Consider the following 20,461-nt stretch of genomic DNA (forward strand, 5'->3'; position numbering starts at 1 on the left):
CACTTTTAATTATTTTAAGGTAAGAAAAAGCAAGATATAATCCCCAACATCCTCCCTCCCCCCATTAGGGATTATGGAGGAAAGTAAACCCCTCTACTTTCCCACAAAAGCTCCTGAATCTTTTGTCTGTAATTTGGCAGTCTTAATCCAATCTGGAGGGGCTCTTATGCCTGTAAATTTCATTCACTTTAGCCAAAAGTGGGGAAAGTTATATTCAGTTTTAGATTCTCTATTATAGTGAATAGGGTACACATTATTATTATAATTATAAAGAGCTGCTTGGAATCCAAAACAGATATTGAAGTGGAGAGTGCAGAGAGTGACTCAGAAACAGATTGGAATTTGTAAAAATGCACAATCACAAGGTGAAACCTGGGCCCTGTGCACACCTCTACACTGTCATAGGTAAGTTGTAAGTTCATGCTACTTATTTAAACCTCAATCAAATGTATTATATCAAATGTAAATATGTGTTTTGTATTTAGTGAGCCTCTTTCACATATAGCAAGTCTTTTTATGTGAAAAAATAGTGTGTCTCTTCCTTTGGAAAGAACAAGAATTACTCCTTCTTCATCCTCAGCATATGACCAGAGAGATTAAAATTACAAGATGAGGGAAGAAAAAGGTCTAAATGGTACCCAGCATCTTTTAAAGTCCCTAAGAGCAGAAACCTAGCCTACCCAAAAGCTAGTTAACTGAATCTTACTCTTATAGGTGACCCACACTAATAATTATAATGTGTCAGTTTGGTTGAACCAAACTATTGTCAAAAATCACCTGTTATCACCACATGAATACAGTAGCTGTCAGCTTAATATTTATAATATTTATGTAATAACTGAAATTTCACCTGACATTTTACAGTAGTGCTTGCATGAGAAACATGGCAGAAACTATGACAGTGCAACAGTGAGTTGTCGTTAGAGAAACAGTCAGCAGTTACTGCATATCCAAACTCTGAAACCTATTTTGAAAACAAGTTTAACGATTTGGATCAGTCCAAATTGGCTACAATTATGTATTGTCCAAAGCTTTGCACACACACCTATGCAAGAATTAACTGTAGATTACTGAAATTAGCAGGGGAATCTAAACCCATGGCAAAAAATGCCAATAATCTAAAGTAAGCACATAGATTGGAATCTAGAGTGTGTGACGTGTGCATGTGTGTGAGAGAAAGTGTTCCTGATTACAATCTGCCCCCACCCCGACAAACTGCTCCAGAAAATTAGGATGTCCTAAGAAGTGGCTTCCAAAAAGCATAACCTGTAGTCATATAAGGAATTTGGGGGAGCCCAAAGAATGATAAAGAATGATAAAGTATTTGGGTATGTGCACCTGGCTCTTTGAATTCAGGCCTTATTATTTTAGCTCTTTCCAAGGATATACCAGCTGTATAAATAATTTCTTATCTTTCATGTGGCCACTGACACACTGAAGGGCAAGAGCGGAGGACAAGAGAAAGAACAAAATGATAGAGAGGAACGAAAGGAACAGAGGACAGTTGCAGTAGGAGCAAGAAAGAGCAGGAATGAGAAGGAGCTGCAGAATCACTGGTGGGGAGCTACCCTACTTTGAGGGCAACAGGGTCTGGTGCATGGCTAGTGCATCCCTTCCATGTTTGCTTATGTCCATGATTACAGGCATGTCCCTTTCTCCACAGAAATCAAGGAAAAAGTCTTGAAGAAAGAAGAAGGGTAAGAATCTGCAATCAGAAAAGCAACTGCACACTTGCTTCCTGAGCTTGGAAGAACAGGGTCACTCTAAGGCAATGGGAAAACATGATGTTCCTGACTGCAGAACTTTCCCCTTTCTTCCTGGAAGTTAACAGAGTTCCATTGTCTTCACTACCTAGTGGAGAACAGGGATGGGCTTATGAATAGGTGACACATTCATAAGGGATCAATATTTGGACCCTGGAAACAGCAAAGTGTGGGGTGGAGGTACATCACCATCAACACTTATCCTGATTGCATATCCAACCCCTTTCTTCAATATTTCTCCATTTGCTTAGATAGAGAAGGGGAAAGGTCAGGAGGGAGAACTATCGATTGCAGGGGTGGGATGCCACCAGGCATAACTATTCAGCTAAAGTCCACTTTGAGAACCATTAGTCCACACCATTAAAATTAGAGGCTCAATCTTCAGAAAAAAACTCAAATCACCATAAACATTCAGCGACTCTCATGGGATATAAAAAATTATCCCCTGAAAACCAATAGCAGTTCTGATAATCCAGAAAATATGAAGCCAAAGTTCTTTTAGCATAATTTCATCTGAAGTGCTTTTCAATTTTATGTTTATGCTATTACATTTTCTGAGAGAAGTAACAAAGATAGAAGGTGCTTGGACTAACAGACGGGACAAAATTCTTTGTGGTGATATATATATATAAGACAGTTTTGAAAGCAACAAACAGAACTTCACTCAAGGTATATATCTATATCTATATATCACACTTGTTTCAGTTCACTTACCATATGTAATAGGCATTACGGAGTATGGATTTTGCCAGAGCTGTTGCTTTTATCCTTGCTGTGTATGTTTGTTCAAGTCTCACCCATTGGCCTCACTTTCTCCAACCATTGCCATCTCCTCCTTTGCTCATCTAATCTACCTTAGATTCTCTTTTCTGCATTTATTTCACTTTATATTGTTGTGAGTCTGATTTTCCCCTTTCTATAGATGAATGTAAAGTTTTGCAAATTTGGTGCACAGTTATTAAGTAGAGTTCTTCTTTTCAAAGTCCTTGACTGCTTTTCCAGTTCATATTTAAAACAGCCATCTAAAGACTTCATAAAGTACAGAACAAAAACACTCAATAACCTCTCAAAGGCTGTTTCTCAATGGGCTTAAATCAAAACGAGAAGTGTAAACAGATGGGTATTAGTGTTGTTCACTAAAGTTGTGGCAAGTTAGTTTAGTGGATGGCTCAGTTAACCAAAAAATATGGATAGATAATATATATGGAGTGAGCACCGACCACATGATTCAGTTCGGCCTCCTATTCAGTGCTTTGGAAAATAACCTGATTTGATCTGAATATTGATTTGGAAACATGAAATTCTGTGCCTCCCCCATTCACTACTGTGGGGGAAAACAGCTCTAACATTTCCCCCTTTTTGAGATAATTGGATGAAATCTATAGGCATATTAGCCCCTCTTAAAGCCTGACAAATTGCAGACAAAGGGTAGAAACACTCTTATTGTTCTGCCAGTTCTAGTGTATCTCCATCTCTCTTTTCTGAATGTGGGAGCACATGATGCTTGTCAAACCCCGCCCCTTTTTACTGTAAAACCTAGTGGGATCAGCTTGAGTACATTTTTTAAAATGTTTCAAAGAGATTTCACAACTGATCACCTGATCACCCTGTTCCCCCTCCAGGTGTGACCAATGGAAAAGCTTCGCTGTAGGCAATTAGTATGCTCACAGCCAAATATGCCCAGGGAGTCTGGTGCTGGGCACCTTATACGTTTATTTCCTTATTTTAAAAAATAATGTGCAACCTTTCCCCCCAGAATTGGAAGAAATTTGCAGATGTCAGCCCCTTCTAAGAGGGTGAATGAAGCAAAATTTCAGAACGATGGGGACGGTTGCTTTCCATGGATGGACAACTGGATCTGGCCAATGGGTCATCCCCAGAGGGTCAAGTTTGACAGTTTTATGTATTTATTTACAAATCATTTACCATGAGGTATCCTGAAGCTATTTACAATATAGTAACATATATAAAACAGTTAAAACAACTTCAATTATAAAAACAATTTAAAAAATAATTCTAAATATAAAAAAAAGTTTAAAATAACAATAGCATAGGTGCCAAATCAATTCAAATCCAAAACAGATATCAACTGGGATAAAGATTTCAGAAGCCTTGGTGAAAGAAGGAAAGTCTTTAGCAGGCAGCAAAAAGAAAACAGAAAAGGTGCCAAAACTGACATATCTTTCCATCCCTACTCAACTGTAAGGAGCTTATTGTGGCCCCAACTGGATGCCCCTAAAATAAGTAAGCCTAGTAAGAGGATGGGAAGCCTAAAATATTAAACCAAAATGATCTTCAAAAACTCCGTAACTGGGCATAAAAGTAGTACCAGAGCTTGGAAAAGTTACTTTTTTGAATTACAACTCCCATCAGCCTATTCCAGTGGCCATGCTGGCTGGGGCTGATGGGAGTTGTAGTTCAAAAAAGTAACTTTTCCAAGCTCTGAAGATCAGAAGCCCAAGAATGTTTACCAATAACTGACTCAAGAGAAATCAGCTTAGCTCATCTGATTTGCAGCTATAGTTCTACCTTAGGAATCTGGAGCTCTTTCAGACATTTTGGCTCTAAACATATTCTTTTTATTTACATTTCGCTCAATCCAGCAATTGTTTTTTAAAGTATGGGAGAGCCAAACACGAGCTTTCCTGCCCTTAACATTTAGCAATTCCTTGTAATGAAATAAAATATTCACATGAAAGAAATGCAGCAGTCCACATGGGCACGAGCTCCACACATGTGCTCTGTCCAATAGGAGTTGCTACACTGGGATGACTGACATTAAGGATGTGTACGAAGCAACAGCATTTCAGTAGTGCGCCTATTATGAAAATGCCTTGATTGCAGTTCTGCTACAAGTTCTGCTATTCTTCTGGTTTGAGAATCAGCAGGATTTGCACCGCACTGATCAGATGGTTGGCTCTGGTGTTGGCTCTGGTGTCAGTCAAGGAGCAGACCTGTGCACATTTGTGACAGGATGTTTCAGTCACAAAGCCACTTCCCTTTCCTTTTCAGAGCCAATGTAAAAGAATAAAAAGGAGGGACCTTCAAAAATTAAGCATCACACTTTTATGTAACTTTAAGAACTGGTGCCAGAGTTTTCTTTTTCTCCACTTCCCTCACCACCCCTTTTCCCTTTTGTGTCATGTCTGTTGGATTGTAAGCCTGAAGGCAAGGACTGCCATTTAAAATCTCTGTACAATGATTAGCAAATTGTAGGCACCGTTCAAATGATTTAATAATAATAAGGAACAATACATCACCACTACTACTACTACTACTACTACCACCACTACCACTACCACCATTTGTCAATACATGATAGCAATTCCAAAAATAATTGCTGGTAAAGCGTAAGAGCTGGGGTGAAAAAAATGTCAAATTAATAGATTGTGTACACTGCTACATGTTTAAGAGGTTCAAAAACGTTACTGAGATTTTTGCCCACCTGTACAGTAGATCTGAACAGAAGCTTTGCAACTTCCCTCCTTGGGACCCTATCCAGTCTTAAATTGCCCCACCAGCTGCTGAACTTCAGAACTTTTATGAGTCTGAAGATTTTTAAGGTGCTGCATGATTTAAAGACTACAAATAGATATATAACCTTCACCATTTACTTGGAGCATGCCAAGCAACCAGCCAGCAAAGAAGAAGCAAAGAATGAAATGTGTTCCTTCCCTCTGCAGCTACAATGATATGAATGGAAACCTTGCTGTAAAAGTGAGATTACCCTCTCCTACCTGTTTCACTTTCATAAAAATAAATATGTGTAACAGCTGCTACTTGCACATAAATACACCCAAATACTGAAACTCTGGTAAGTTACCCTAAAATATATTGCTCTGGCATCACTGAGATGCTCATATCTAGACTGTGCAAAAAATGCTCCCAAGAACTGTCAAGTTTCTGTAGTTTTGGAAAAACGTATCCATGAAAGTACTTCACTAATATGGAGACCCCAAAGTGCTAGTTTAACATTTATAAATTTTATCTAGATAGTAACATTAAACTTGCTGTTTTCAGGCAGAAATGTATCATATTTCAATGAATGCCAAAAAGACTAGTCAAGAAGTCTGAAATACCATTTTTATTGTTATTTCTTATGTTCAGCTTCTGTGAATAGTTTCTTTTGCAAGGAAACTATTTTTGCTCAGCTCAGTGCCAAAAGTAATTACCTGGCACCATGCCTCAGTGTGCTAAGCCCAATATCTGCCAGTTATAAGAAACTCATTTTATTCACTGTACATTTGACTTTTTTTTTAAGATGGTACTGTTTACAAATAATGCTCCTTTAGGATAACTTTTCTCAGCTATATCAAATTAAAAGGACTTTGGCCAGGATCCAAAGGCCATGTGTGATATTTCAAGAACAAACTGAGGTATTTCAAGTACAAACTCTAGTCCACCTTCACACCTCCTGAAATGCCACTTTTGTAGATTAGGGAACTTTTCAGAGCTGTATGCGATGTAACACACAGAGAGAGATAGAATGGAAAACCAGTGACCCCTCTGTGCATGCATGAAAGATGCTTCCCACTCATGCTCAGGGCTCTTTTTACAAAGTCTCTTAAACTGAAATTTGTCTTAAGACAATTGCAAGAAACTGCTCAGTATATTTCTGTGGTTTAGAAAAAGTGCCAAGTCGGAAGGAAAGGACATTCCCTGAATTCTCTGAAGCAAGATAAATACAGAAGAGAAATCTAGATGAAAGATGAAACTGTTATCTATGGCTCATGCCAGATTCTTTGGCTTTTTGGCAAATCCTGTTAAGGTTGGAAGAGTCAACGAGCAGCAACCTTTTCCATTAAAATGAGCAGTATATATTTGGGTTTAGCATACCTTGTTTATACATTCTGAACCTTCAAAACTGCCTATTTAAAATGTTTTAATGATTCCTTCTGCACAAATTGGCTACAGCTCCATTTATTTGAAACGACTCATTTATCACCAAAAGAGCTGCAGGGCACAGCTTCTGTTGAATTGCTCCAACAAACCTACAGCTTAGTGGGACAGGGTTCTTTTTATAAGACTAAAATATATTCAGAACATGCCAACATAAGAATGCCAGTGTCCAAATATGTTATCCAAATGTTCCTAAATTAGAAACTTACCAAAGTGGAGACTAAAGAAGGCAATGACAAGCTCATCTCAGTTGCTGTAACCATCTCTTACCTGGGATTAGATGGACAATGGGCTTGTTCACCCAAATTCTGTGATTGCTGTACACTTGGGGCAAATCTACACCATACATTTAAAGCACATATAATGCCCTTTTAAGTCACATGACTTCCCCCAAAGAATCCTGGGAACTATGGATTCTCCCTCACAGAGCTACAAATTCCCAGCAACCTTAAACTACAGTTCCCATGATTCTTTGGGGGAAGTAATATGCTTTAAATATGCATTGGATGTGCTATAAACGTATGGTATATTCGTCCTCTTCCAGGGACAACCACCCCACCTCTCCTGCTTCACAGTCTGAGAACTCTTACTGGCAATGTCAGTGCCCTCTGCAATGCATGTTCACACTATATATGGTGCACTTCTAATACAAAAACATTCCCAGTTAGATCTGTCTCAACTCTAACAAGCAAACAGCCAAATGATCAGAAGGAAGTATGCAGATGTTTGGACTAAACATGGGGACAAAGGGAACAATGTTATATCTGAACAAGCTCATAAGTACAGTATAGATTATCTATGTGTTTAGGCTTGCATAATTACTAGAAAGAGAGGTGCTGAAACTCAAACCTTTCTCGAAGCTGCACCAATTTCCTAGAAGTCACTTGCGGCATAAATCTAGCACAAGTTTTAGATCTCTCCTGCAACATTAAAAATTGCCATTGGAAAGGTAAAATGCATCTCAGAGTAATCTCAATAGGAAGACACCATGTAATAGTTTTCTGGTATTATTTATGGGCTTCTTGATCAACAGTTTATGTTGAAGATGGTTTTGCTTGTAGCTTCACAGCTTTCTTTTCCAAGCTGTCTGGGTTGTTTTTAATTTCCATCAAGCTAATGCCACATATTATATAAATCACAGCTGGGCATTTTAGTGTTTAAACAGACTTTTATGGATGTCAACACAACTATCATTGTAATAAAAGTTTGGTTTTTTTCCTTCCCTAAGAATTTCAGATGAGACCATATCTTGATGAAGACAAATATTTTATCTTCTCACAAAGTACTAGAAAAATTACAAGGGCCCTTACTACTACTAGCCAACCTAAAAGCCCACCATCCCTGCCTTTTTCATGTGTTTTATGAGAAGACAGAAAACTTTCAAATACATTTTCTGCAAAGTTACAATTGCATAGTTATTGTGCAACAAAACAATAAGCTGTGTCTAAATTGGCACACAGAGAAACATCAACGGAACATATTCCTGATCTCTATTATTATAAACAGAATCTTCTGAAAATCAAGACTTTGGAACAAGCACTACAGTAGGAATTAATGTTTCAAAGAAGCTGCCTAATACCATATGATGACAAACATCTCCCGTATCTGCTCCACAAATAAACAAAACAGATGTTTATCAATGTCCATGCCACCAAGAAGGAAAACCTCAAGAGGGATATTCTAAGATAACATCTTCCCTTTATTCATCAAACTTAATAACACAGGGTTCTATTTACAAAGAAATATTTTCCTCTACCATAGGAGTAAAAGATAACAAAAACGAAAAACAGGAGATTCAAAACATTTACTCCAAAAACTCCAACATATATAACAAGATCACCTGTCATAACTTACAGAAATGACTCTGCAACAATAACCAATCTCACTGCAGGCAACATGTCACAGAGTGAAATTAAGCTGCTATCCAAAGGCCTGCCTAACACCAACAGAACACAATATAGCACAAATGGAAAGTGATATCAAAGCATTTGAAAGGAGATGCAGATTGGCTGGATTTTTTATAATGACTTTTAAGAACAACATAGACTTCTACAACAGAGATCCTCTGCTACAGGTTATGCCACCAACAACTTGGACACCTAATATTAACAGGAATCCAGTCCTAGAAACCTTTGTCTTATCTGCTGCCTGGGCTCCTGCTGGGAGGAAGGGAGGGATTTAAATAAAATAAAATAAAATAATAAATAAATAACAATCACATGCCAACTCCTTTCAACCTTTCAAAAGAAGAAATAATAGCCCTAAGAGACCTCCAGATGCGGATAAGGGTGGTGCTGTTGTGATACTTAACATTGCAGACTACGCAGCAGAAGGTCAAAAACAACTAAACAATGACACAACATACAGACTAATTTTTTAAACATATAACATCTCGACAAAGACATTACCACAAATTTCAATACTCATATCATGAAAACTATACAAAACCTTACAAGCAGGAAACTTCTTAAACAGGAGACTGCTGATCTCCTTGTTAATCTAAATTTGACCTCTGGAAATTTTTACATGCTACCTAAAATCCACAAGCCAACAATTCAGGGTGTCCCATTGCCTCAGGTAACAATCATCAACTGAAAGGATTTCTTAAAATTACAAAACAGTGCAAAACCACCCATCATACATCAAAGACACCAACAACTTCTTAGTTAAAATTAAGCATCCAAACAAGCAGTATCAATTCCAGAAGAATACTATACTAGCTACCTTAGATGTCACCTCTCTTTACACCAATACACCACATAGTGATGGGATTCAGGCTTTACATGAATTACTTAACACCAGAAATTCTAACAATCCTCCAACAGAGGTTATCACAACTTTAGCTACACTGGTCCTGACTTGCAACAGGCACAGCTATGGTGATTCGCATGGCTCCATCAGAAGCAAATCTATTTATGGATAAACTGGAACAAGAGATTCTCATAAAGGTCACTAACAGATCATATGATGGCAACCCACTGATAACATATCTGTGGTCTGGATAAATGACAAAGAGAACTTAGAATAATTTAAAAATTACATCAACTCTATTCATCCAACTATTTACATTCAATAGCACCAATGATAATCCACACATCTCCTTCCTTGATGTCCTTCTCACCACTGAGAACAACAAAATAGCCACTGATCCCTACAACAAACCCAACAGTGCTCACACCTATCTAAAGTGGAAATCCTGCCATCCTACACAAATAAAGAAAAATATTATTTGCAGAGCTTGGAAAAGTTACTTTTTTGAACTACAACTCTCATCAGCCCCAGCCAGCATGGCCACTGGATTGGGCTGATGGGAGTTGTAGTTCAAAAAAGTAACTTTTCCAAGCTCTGATTATTTGTAGCTTAGCTATCCAATGTATCAGCAGCAACAAAGATAAATACCAATGAAGGATCAGTGAACTTAAAAGCCTCCTTTCCAGAGGATATCCTTCACATGTACAGGCATACCCGGCTTAACGTTGCTTCACTTAACGTTGCCTCGCTATAACGTACATGCTCCATACGTCCCCATACCCCGCTTAACGTTCACGCACTTCGGAATAACGTACATTTTATTGGCATGACGCTGCTGCCATCTAGTGGTGATTGCGTGCAGTACAAGTGAAGATAATTGCTTCACTTAAAGTAGATTTTCACTTAAAGTATACTCTCCGGTCCCATTGCGAACGTTAAAGTGGGGTATGCCTGTAATTGATTTCAACATCCACTCAGCTTCCATTCTGTCTAGAGAAAACCTTCTCCATCAAAATGAGGTTTGAAAAGAACAATGTATTCCATTTGTGGTAGATTTCAAGTATCTCCTAACTATCACCTGGCAATCAGAGAGAGCTACGCATTGTTCGCAAACTCTGACCATCTTACGAAAGCCATCAACAAGCCTCCCGTTATAGCATTTCGCCAGCCTCCTAATTTATACAAACCACTAGTGACAGATGTACTTAAACCACCTATCAGCAATCCTGGATCTCATCCTTGCCACTCCAAATGCTGTTATCACCTGTGTGTACCTCATGGAGGCAACTACTTTCAGAAGCACCAGGATGGGTAGAATATATTACATCAAACAGATCATCACTTGCAGGTCCTGCAATATAATTTATTTCATTGAATGCAAAAAATGGCATCAACCTGGAAGACATGAGCTCAGCTTTTGTGACTGAAGCCCCTCTGAGCATTCTCTCCTCAAAGCCCTATAACTGCCACCTTGGTAACAGCACACACACAAACATGCAAACACACACAAGCAGAGTGTGCCCAGGAGAGGGAGGTATGAAGGCAGGGTGGATTCATGCCTGCACTTGACTCTCCAGTCAACCCAGAGCTGCTCATGGTAAAACAACCACCACCCACAAACCAACAACTTCAAAAAAATGAAAAGGGCCAGAAAACCTTGATGGAAGATAAGGGGGAAATTTGAAGGCACTAGCATGGTGACAGGTACCATGTCAGGGACTGCCAGTTTAGCAATGTGTGTGAATGCAGCCCATGTCTTCTGGTGCCAACTGAAGCTCTGCAGTGGATTTTTTTTTACTACTTTTGAACCGGACTTTCTTGTCTCCTGTTCTGCTTTCCAGCTGCTGATTTTATTGTGGCATTTTGTTATTGTTTGGATTGCCTTTTGTATTTTTATGCTGTAAACCACTTTTCAGTTCCTAAGTGGAAGAAAGGTAGGATAAAAAAAGTAAAATGTTTTCTCCTAACCATTTTCTGCTGACCCTAGTTAAGCATTACTTAGGCACAGAAATTAACTTTAGTCAAAGCTAACCAGATGTGCTCCATAATCAGGTTTGCTAACCAGGTTTAAATTATGGTTAAAAGGGAACCGTGGTACCAGGATAGTGTCAAGATAATGGCTAATACAGAGAAGGTTGGCAGGACAAAAGTAAGGACATTTGCAACTTCTGGAAGAAGATACATCCAGTCTTGAATTTGTTAACCTGAGTCAATAGATCAGGAGCTTTACATCTGCAACACTCACCAGTGTCATCTTTGGAGGGGACTGATTTATTGAAAACTAGGATGAAAAGGTATGTAAACTACTCCTCAAGAATTGGAGATAGTTTACAATATGATCAGGAAGGAATACTGGTTATAATACCTACATTTAAGTATATATTTCGGTTGCAGATTTTAAATTTCTAAGTAATCAAAACACTTTTTCCTTCATTCACCACTGAATTTTCAAATTGAGGACTTCAGAGCAAACAGCTTTGGCAGTAAACCAACTCAATGCAATTACAACCAGTATAATATTTTGACTCAGTTTAAATATTTCTGAAGAATAAAAATAGTTATTTGTGAAATGCATTTGAAGTGCATATACTTTTCCTATGTTCCCAGAATAATAATTTGTAATTTACTACTAAAATGACTCCCTAGATTTATTTATTTATTGTTTGTTTGTTTGATTTATATCCCGCCCTTCCTCCCAGCAGGAGCCCAGGGCAGCAAACAGAAACGCTAAAAACACTTTAAAGCATCATAAAACAGACCTTAAAATACATTAAAACAAAACAACATTAAAAACATTTTAAAAAGCTTTAAAAACATCTTTAAAAAAGGGTTAAAAACATATTATTAAAAAAATGTAAATGAAAACAAGCATTTTAAAGATGGAAAATTCAAAATGTATGCAGGCACTAAAAGTAAATAGGGCAATTAAAATACATTAGTCAATTTTTGGCAGTTACCTGTTGGGTGGCTACAATATAGTCAAACATTTATTTGGTGCTGGAGAGAATTACCAATACATACAATAAAATTTTCCCCACTTTTCTTTTCTGAAGAATGATGAAGAGGCTTACAGCTCAGTCCTAACCATGTCTACTCAGAAGTAAGTCCTTTTGAAATCTATGGGGTTTACTCCCAGGTAAGTGGGGTTAGGATTGCAACCTTACTCATCCCCTCCTAACCGCAAAATGTTGGGTGACTATGTGATTTGGTTTCAAACTTTTCAGACAATGATACAATTCTCCTTCGTTCAACAGTATTTTGAACTATTCAGACACTCAAGAGGGACAACAATATTCCTGGGGATGGTATAGTTAAGGAAAGTTTAGAATGGAATGAGGTAATATGAGGGATGCATGGCACACCCACATCTTTTTCTCATCTCTCCCCAGTACCATGGACAGAAACAAAGAATGTGACATGATGTTATTGCACTTCGTATTCTCCTACCCCCTTAAGCAGCAGCAGCCAATTGTGGCTGCGCGCACATCATACTTTTAAAGCACATGCATTTCCCCCAATGAATCCTGGGAACAGTAGTTTGTTAAGGATGCTGGGAATTGTTTCTGTGAGGGATAAACTACAGTTCCCAGGGTTCTTTGGGGGAGGCCACATGCTTGACATGTGCTTTAAGTGCATGGTATGTATGCAGGTAAAATGTGAAGCAGACACTCAGAGCACTGTGACATTAGATCACAAAGTTTATTATTCTTCATGTTATGGATAGAGAGAAGGAATAGATGTAGGACTGCTGCTTCAGCTGCAGCCATCTGTTCTTCATAACATTTTGTCCCATACTTACGCCTCAGTTTTGATTGGAGATACATGTTTGGAGGGATGGCCATTTTACTATCCAATAAAATCCCCTTCTAGAAGCCAAGGCCATTTTTGCATGCCTCCACTGTGAAGACATCTTACCACTGATATGGTTAAAACTGGGTTATTACCAAAGAGGTTTTTTCCTTACCTTTACTACCCCATTTTCATGCATGGTGATGCAATTGTTGGGATCCTCTGACAGTTGATAGAGGGCTTGTGCAGTAGCTCGATGAACTGCTGGGTCACTTGATTTCAGGTAACGTACTAAAGGGGCAACAGCTTTGGTGTCTCCAAAGGCAACCCTGTTACTTCCCCACATACAGCAACGAGAAATAGCCTCAGCTAAATGACATCTTAATTTGTCGTTGTTCTACGCAAGGAGAAAAAAATAAGTCTGTTATTTATACAGTAAGTTAATATTCTGAGGCATTTTTATTGATGTCACTGTCATATGACAGTATATGCAACTAATAAAAATACAATGGATATTTCCATCCCTTTCAACAGGACCCCATTTGATATTATCAAAGCAACATAGGAGCCACTTCATATGGTGAGATCCCATGCTGTAGTGGACATCATCTGCATAGGGGAAACAGATGGGCAAGGCCAAACATGGTCACTTCTGCTCCTAGACATATACTGTTTACAAGGAACACAGCCCATATTCCTTTACAAGGCCACAGAGCTGCTCTACTGAGGCATCTACCCCATTTCCTTATCTTAAGGCAGGGATGGGAAAGCTTTGGTCCCGCAGATGTTGCTGAACTACCACTCCCATCATCCCTGGCCATCAGCCATGCTTGCTGGGGCTGATGTGACTTGCAGTTCAGCAACATCTGGAGGGCCAAAGGTTCCCCATCCCTGTCTTTAGGTAATGGAATTCTTTAATTGACTTGCAATAAATAATAAATAAATAAACATGAACAGTGAGAAGCTGAATACTTTGGAATAATTTATCTGTTATGCAATTAGAATTCTGACTCTTAATGTTTTAGAACAAAATAGACATACACACACATGCAGTCGGCACACACACAATGCACTGGTTTATACATAAACTATAAACTATGGTTTAGGGCAGGAATAGCCAACATGGTGCCCCCAGATGCTGCTGGACTACAATTCATGTCATTCCTAACCACTGCCCATGTTGACTAAGGCTGATGGAATCCAACATCATCTGGATGGTACCATATTGGCTACCCCTGGTATAGCACTAAACAGACAAGCCTCAGCAAACTCAAGTGAAGCATCAGGCTCACAAGCTTTTCCCTCCCCTCCTCCCTCCACACAGCTAGGAAGACTTTCGCCAAGCTTACTTTCAATCTCTGCTTAGTACTACATGTGAACCGGGAATCTGGTAGAAATCAAACAATGGTTAGTTGCTAAACAATCCAGCTTCAGACCAGAGATTATGAAGCTGGTTTCACTAATCATTGTTTGTTTTAATCCAGGATTCCTGGTTCACATATAATGTTAAGCCACGTTTCTCTAAAATGAAATTAAACTTGGCAGAAGTCCTCCTCCTGGCTTTGGAGGAGGAAAAGAGTGGAAGGACAGTGTGTGAGCCCTTTGGTCAGGCTCACTGAGGCTTATCCACATAATGCTAAACTGTGGTGAAGTGTTATGTGCACACCAACCTTATAAACTGATTTTTTTAAAGGTGTATTAAAGTGAATAAACAAAACACCATAAAAAAATTTAAAACGAAGGCTATGAAAATCATTTTTCTTCTTAAGTAAATAAGAAGAGGTCAATATATCATTCCAAGAACAACATGCAGGACATAGAGAAATTGCATTTCCCTGCCTAGTCTCTCGGTCCTCCAATGTATCTTTGTAATTTAAAGACAGACAGATGTAGTCTCCTCCTCTTCATAGTAAAGCCCACACCACAGGCTTTCATTCTGGACCTCTCAAAAGTTTCATTTTTTAAGAATACCCTCTGTTTTTTTTAAAAAAATGTTGGTTTCCTTTTCTATACAACATGAGAAAGAGAGCACGTTCAGCAGCCATGTGTGCTAGCTGCAAGAGAGTACGGGCTTATCTACACAGGGGTTTACAGTGTGTTTGGTGCTACTTGCATCTCCTTTTAAGTTGCATGGTTCACATGATGTTACTGGCAAACAGAAGCTATCACACAGCCTTCCCCCTGTAAATCCATACTAACCCAATCCTCTGATAATCTGAAAAGGGAAGGAAAAAATGTCTTCACTCCATATCTCTAGGACTTGCAGACGCTTTGCTCCAATGCTTTTAGGTGTGTGTCAATTGTTCCCCTCTCCATGCCCACTCCCTCCTCCTCCCTTCTTTCATTTCATTTCCTGTGGGCTGAAGAGAAACTTCTGCTGCTCTCTCCCATTCTGCAAGCCTTTTTTATGTTGCTGCAAACGGTGCCTTTATTTTCTTTCCCCCCCTAACTTGCGTGCAAAAGCATAACAGCGTTTCAGCAAAGATTTGTATTTCAGCTATATTGTACCAGTGAAAATACTAATAATTGCACTGCTGGGTTTTTTTTTTAATGACACTTACTGGTAGAACAAACTGAGCATGCTCGGCTGCCAGGTAACCAGAGGGAATGGAAATGTTAAATTAGAGGGCGTGGTCTTTAGGAAACTGCATGATTGATGCTTCCCCTCAAAACACTGTGTTTGCAGCTGGCATTGAGCCCTTACTGTGGACGGTGTAAAGGGAAAACAGAGGTAAAAACAGCATCTTTAGTTATGCTCCCATGTGGATAAGCCCTTTGCAGCAGGTTTCAGTAAGCTAGCAAGTGTTAGAGCATATTATAAAAAAGGCATTACTTACTGTATTTGCTAGTTTGGACAACAAAGGGACAACACCATGGTCTGTTATAACAGCTAAATTCTCTTGATCTTTTGCTATGTTGGTGATAGCAGCGCACACACTTGCCAGAACTTCTTTATTCTCTGATTTCAATAAATTGACAATCAACTCTAAACCACCAACAAATGAACGAACCATTTCACCAGCATCCTGAGTGGAGTGAAAACAAAACAAAAGAATTTACTTAATTTTTAATCTGGCTCAGTCTCCATTTAATGTAGTGAAAGCAGTGGCTCAATGAAAATACAATTTGCAGGTTTTTTTGCATTTTATAGCTGATTTCACATGCCATTCTTGATCCTTGTTTCCAAACATGCACATTTATGAGAAGCAGTTTGGTATCTTGTTGGGGTTTATTAGTCGGATCCAGACGTCATGCTTAGAGAAGACCACTGAAATCAGTGGGATTTAAAGTTAGTCATGACTAACTTAATCCCAATGATTTCAATGGATTTGCTCTAAACATGACTAAGTCTGAATTCAACCCCTGTTTGTACTTGTTCAAGTCTGAAGGTTGGTTAAACATAAAATGTGTTCCTTCCTATGCATGTTTCATTGTACAAATCCAAACTGCGATCAATCTATGTGATCTGTACTGCAAAAGTAACATTATTCCTGCAATGTTGTCTGTGCTGTGCCAGATGATGTAGTATGAACCAGATGATAATGAATATATTCAGCAGCTATTCTCATCCCATGATCCTGGCTGAAATTTCTCCACTCACTCATGAATTGCTTCTGAGTATATTTGTGATCCCTCTGTCACACATTACATGTCTTTGTTCCTCAAATCTATTATAATAACCATAAGGAGGTTTCTCCCATCCCCCAACAGTGTAGGTCAGGAAAAAGAACCCTCATTGCAGATATGTACAAGAGTGATACAGCAGAATAAATAACCTTTTCCAAGGTCACAGCAGAAGTCAGTATTTGAGTGAGTCCCAAAAGGACTAGAGCCCTATCAACCAGAATCTTTGGGGCACTTTGGGTCACATGATTTGCAGGACCAGATCATTGCCATTTGTTCATTTTAATATCAACATTCAATGACATATGTATTTATCTGCCAAAATATTGAAGTTTGAATCCTCTTTCAGGTCTGTGAATGACACTCTCTACTTAGTATGAGCTACTGTAAACTAAATGCTGCTTTGAAAAGGCATCGTGTTTATAAATATTCTACCCTTATAGATAAAAGCTTCCCAATAAAAAGTTAGTAGTATTTTCCATTTAGAATGTCTTATAAAGCTTAATATGTCAAAGCCAATTCATCAAGTCTAGCTGCTTTTGCCCAAAAATGTGATGGTGTGATTGAGCAAATAAACTTGAGTTACCAAGAGTCCTCTGTACACTAGGTTTCCTTCTAGAGACCTGTCCCTGTCTAATTCCATGGCCTGCCATTTTAAAGCACACCCCAACTTACTAAGTCCATTTATAGGAGGGCAGGCAGGAAGAAAAAGTTCAGTTTGCCTCTATTGCGTTTCATAGAGTACCATTATATGAGAAAGAAAAACTAATAGCATAACGTAAGTAATTAATACATGAAGCAAATGTCTTGGCAGATAAATGTATAAGGCTGCATACACATGACATTTTATTCAAGAATCAATGAAAACTGAGCTTGTTTTTTCTACCTTGTCCACACACAGTCTAGTCCTACTGCATATTTTTTGCCTCTGAAAAGCACTTCTTGATAAATAAAATCGCTTTCATTCCAAAAATAAAAGCTCATTGCAGATTGAATCCGCATTACCATACAGTGTTTCCATTTGAAGACAGATGTAGGCAGTCATAGTAATGGGGGTGTATCCATACTTCCCAATGACATTGTGGGTAAATGCGCACCAAGATCACATGGGGAAGATTTTCAAACAGGTAATCTAATCGAGGGGAGGGTTTTAAAGGCAAATCAAGTAATCATACCCCACCCATCTGGATGGAAAGATCTACATTCAATCTAGATTGAAAACAGCATGTTGAGCATAAACATTTATGATTCCATACTGAGAAAAACTACGTAATTGTGCTACAATCAGACAAGTGTATACACAGCCTACGTCTATATGAGGGATAACCAACTTTGATATTTGTGTGTGGGTACACAGTTCTAAAGACAGTTCTGGGCCAGAAATGTGTCTTGTTATACAAAATAACCCTTTCATGAGCCGTCAAGCTCCATAAAGTTTAGCAGCACCTATCTGCAAAAATTTCAGTTATGGAATGCATCTACTTTTACATGGCATTTCATACCAATAGGTCAATTTACACACTACATGTATATTACAGACAAAATCTAAATGAGAAAGAAACATTACAGTTAAATTTTTCAAAAGGAACTGAGGACTAATATTTTACCCTGGTGATCAAGATTTGAAACATCTGTCAGGGGACAGTCAAATATGTTTTTGAGGCCCATCCCATGGTCACCTGTTGTCCATTAAACATGAATATTAGATAGCAACTGCTGTGATGATTCCTTAGTTTGTTGGCTTTATGAAATAATTTGCATTAATATATATTGCCTTATGACTAAGCTTAGAAAGGCCAAAGTAAATTATGCATCTTTTAATAGATGATATATAATCTCCTGCAATGCCACCCCACCCAAAATGAAGACATGGTATGTAAAATGTATATACTACCCTTTATTTTAATATGATTTCAGAGAAGGTCACAACATACAAAATACATCAACATAAAATCAGATTAAAGAATGACACAAAGAGCAGTTTACAGTATAAAATGCTATATATGCTACCCTCTATCAACTTTAATAGGCCCAAACTGCTTGTTCATAAGGCCTGGTCCCCAGAACTAACCAGTGTTGGCACCAGTCTAACCTCAAGGGAAAGAGTGGCCCACAGCTAGGGTGTTGCCACTGAGAAGACCCTATTATGAGTTCTGGAAGGCCAGGACTTGTTTGATGATGGTGTAATCAAATGGACCTGATCGTAAAGCATGGGCTGTATAGTACAGGAAGAGATGCTCCTTTTGGTAGCCAGGTCCTAAGCAACCAGACAGCCTCTAAACAGCAGGCCCACCTAATGACTGCTCTATTCTTGTCCTTGCCTTCTCACCCTAGCAGTGTGCTGAGGAGGCACCTGACAGTCCCATGCCATCATGAATAGACAGCCCTAAATGAGCTGAGATTACCAGGGCATAAGGATAGCTCTCCTCTGTAGGTCGTCTTGCCAGATAGCTGTGAGAGATTGGTTGGAACATCCTTCACCATAAAGATGCCTCAGAGTGCTCAGCAGGGTAGCCTTCCTGCCTACATGCCGCACCTGCCAGATGTGCCAAATTAGTATCACTCTCTCAATCAGCCAAATTAACTTAGCAACCCCCAAAGCTTTGCAGCATGAAGAAGGCAAGAAAGGCACGCTCAGTTTTTCCAGTTGGGAGGGCACACCAAAAAAAAAAAAAAAATCCTAAATAGCTTTGCAAATGGCCAGTGGCTAATCCCATGATGAAGACTAGTCAGGGTGGTGGCGGAGGGGAATTGGGCAAGATGACACTCAGAGCCACACTGGCAAAAGCAGAGACTCCTGATTGGCTGGCACTTCCCAAACTTGTGGTATACCAGTGCCCTCCGTGTCCCTTTCCCAGACATCATTCATGCTATATAGAGATGTTATGTGGTTATATACCCTTATATAATATGGAGAAGGTAGCACATTCTCTGTCTATTATTTATTTATTTATTATTTGATTTATATCCCACCCTTCCTCCCAGCAGGAGCCATGACATGTGCTCAGGCCTCAGTACATAGCTTCTCTCCCCACTCACAATAGTACAATTCATGTCTTTATGTGATGAAATATGAATGAGCCAAGAGAAGCCAACTTAGCACGAAATGAGCATACTCAAAGTTATTTTTTCCATTATTTTGTAACAACTTCTCAAAGTTAAGAGAAAATTACTTTTAATCAAACTAAGTTTCACACTGAAATATGTAAAGAATTGTGTTATCTTGGCACTTCTTGGTGAATTTTGTGATACTATGAAGAAAGATTTTTGAATGCTGAAGTTCAGGCTAGCTCAAGAGACCATAACCCACATATAAAAATGTCTAGATCATTTTGGGTCCTATGTGTCTTTGTTTAGGATCAACACAGCAACCATGCTTGAAACAAGGAAAACTTTGTAATTTCTGAATATTTTTTACTACATTATTCAGCATAGGGAATAAAGTAGTATCATGACTACAAAATGCTTTCCAGTATCAACAGACTTCAGAACACTTTTTATTGCAATTCTTCATAATTATTTGCTTTGATTGGCTAATACACTTCCATTCTGTCACAGCAATTACTTCTACCGTTATGGTTTATAGCTATTGAATTAACCAGCTAATTACTCTAAATCTGCTTCTATTACAATGA

General features: G+C 38.6%; 1 protein-coding gene across 11 annotated transcripts in view; it reads right to left on the reverse strand.

Annotated features, from left to right (window-relative positions):
* ODAD2 (outer dynein arm docking complex subunit 2) overlaps nt 1–20,461 on the reverse strand; it is a 114,532-nt gene that overhangs the window by 11,452 nt on the left and 82,619 nt on the right. For all 11 annotated transcript variants that reach the window (XM_061587165.1, XM_061587168.1, XM_061587169.1 and 8 more), the window contains 2 exons: nt 16,040–16,228; nt 13,378–13,599 (listed from right to left, as the gene is read on the reverse strand). In XM_061587165.1, the coding sequence (XP_061443149.1) occupies nt 13,378–13,599; nt 16,040–16,228 (411 nt within the window). The remainder of the gene's footprint in view (nt 1–13,377; nt 13,600–16,039; nt 16,229–20,461) is intronic.

The sequence above is a fragment of the Rhineura floridana genome, chromosome 10, assembly GCF_030035675.1.
Source record: "Rhineura floridana isolate rRhiFlo1 chromosome 10, rRhiFlo1.hap2, whole genome shotgun sequence".
NCBI lineage: Eukaryota > Metazoa > Chordata > Lepidosauria > Squamata > Rhineuridae > Rhineura > Rhineura floridana.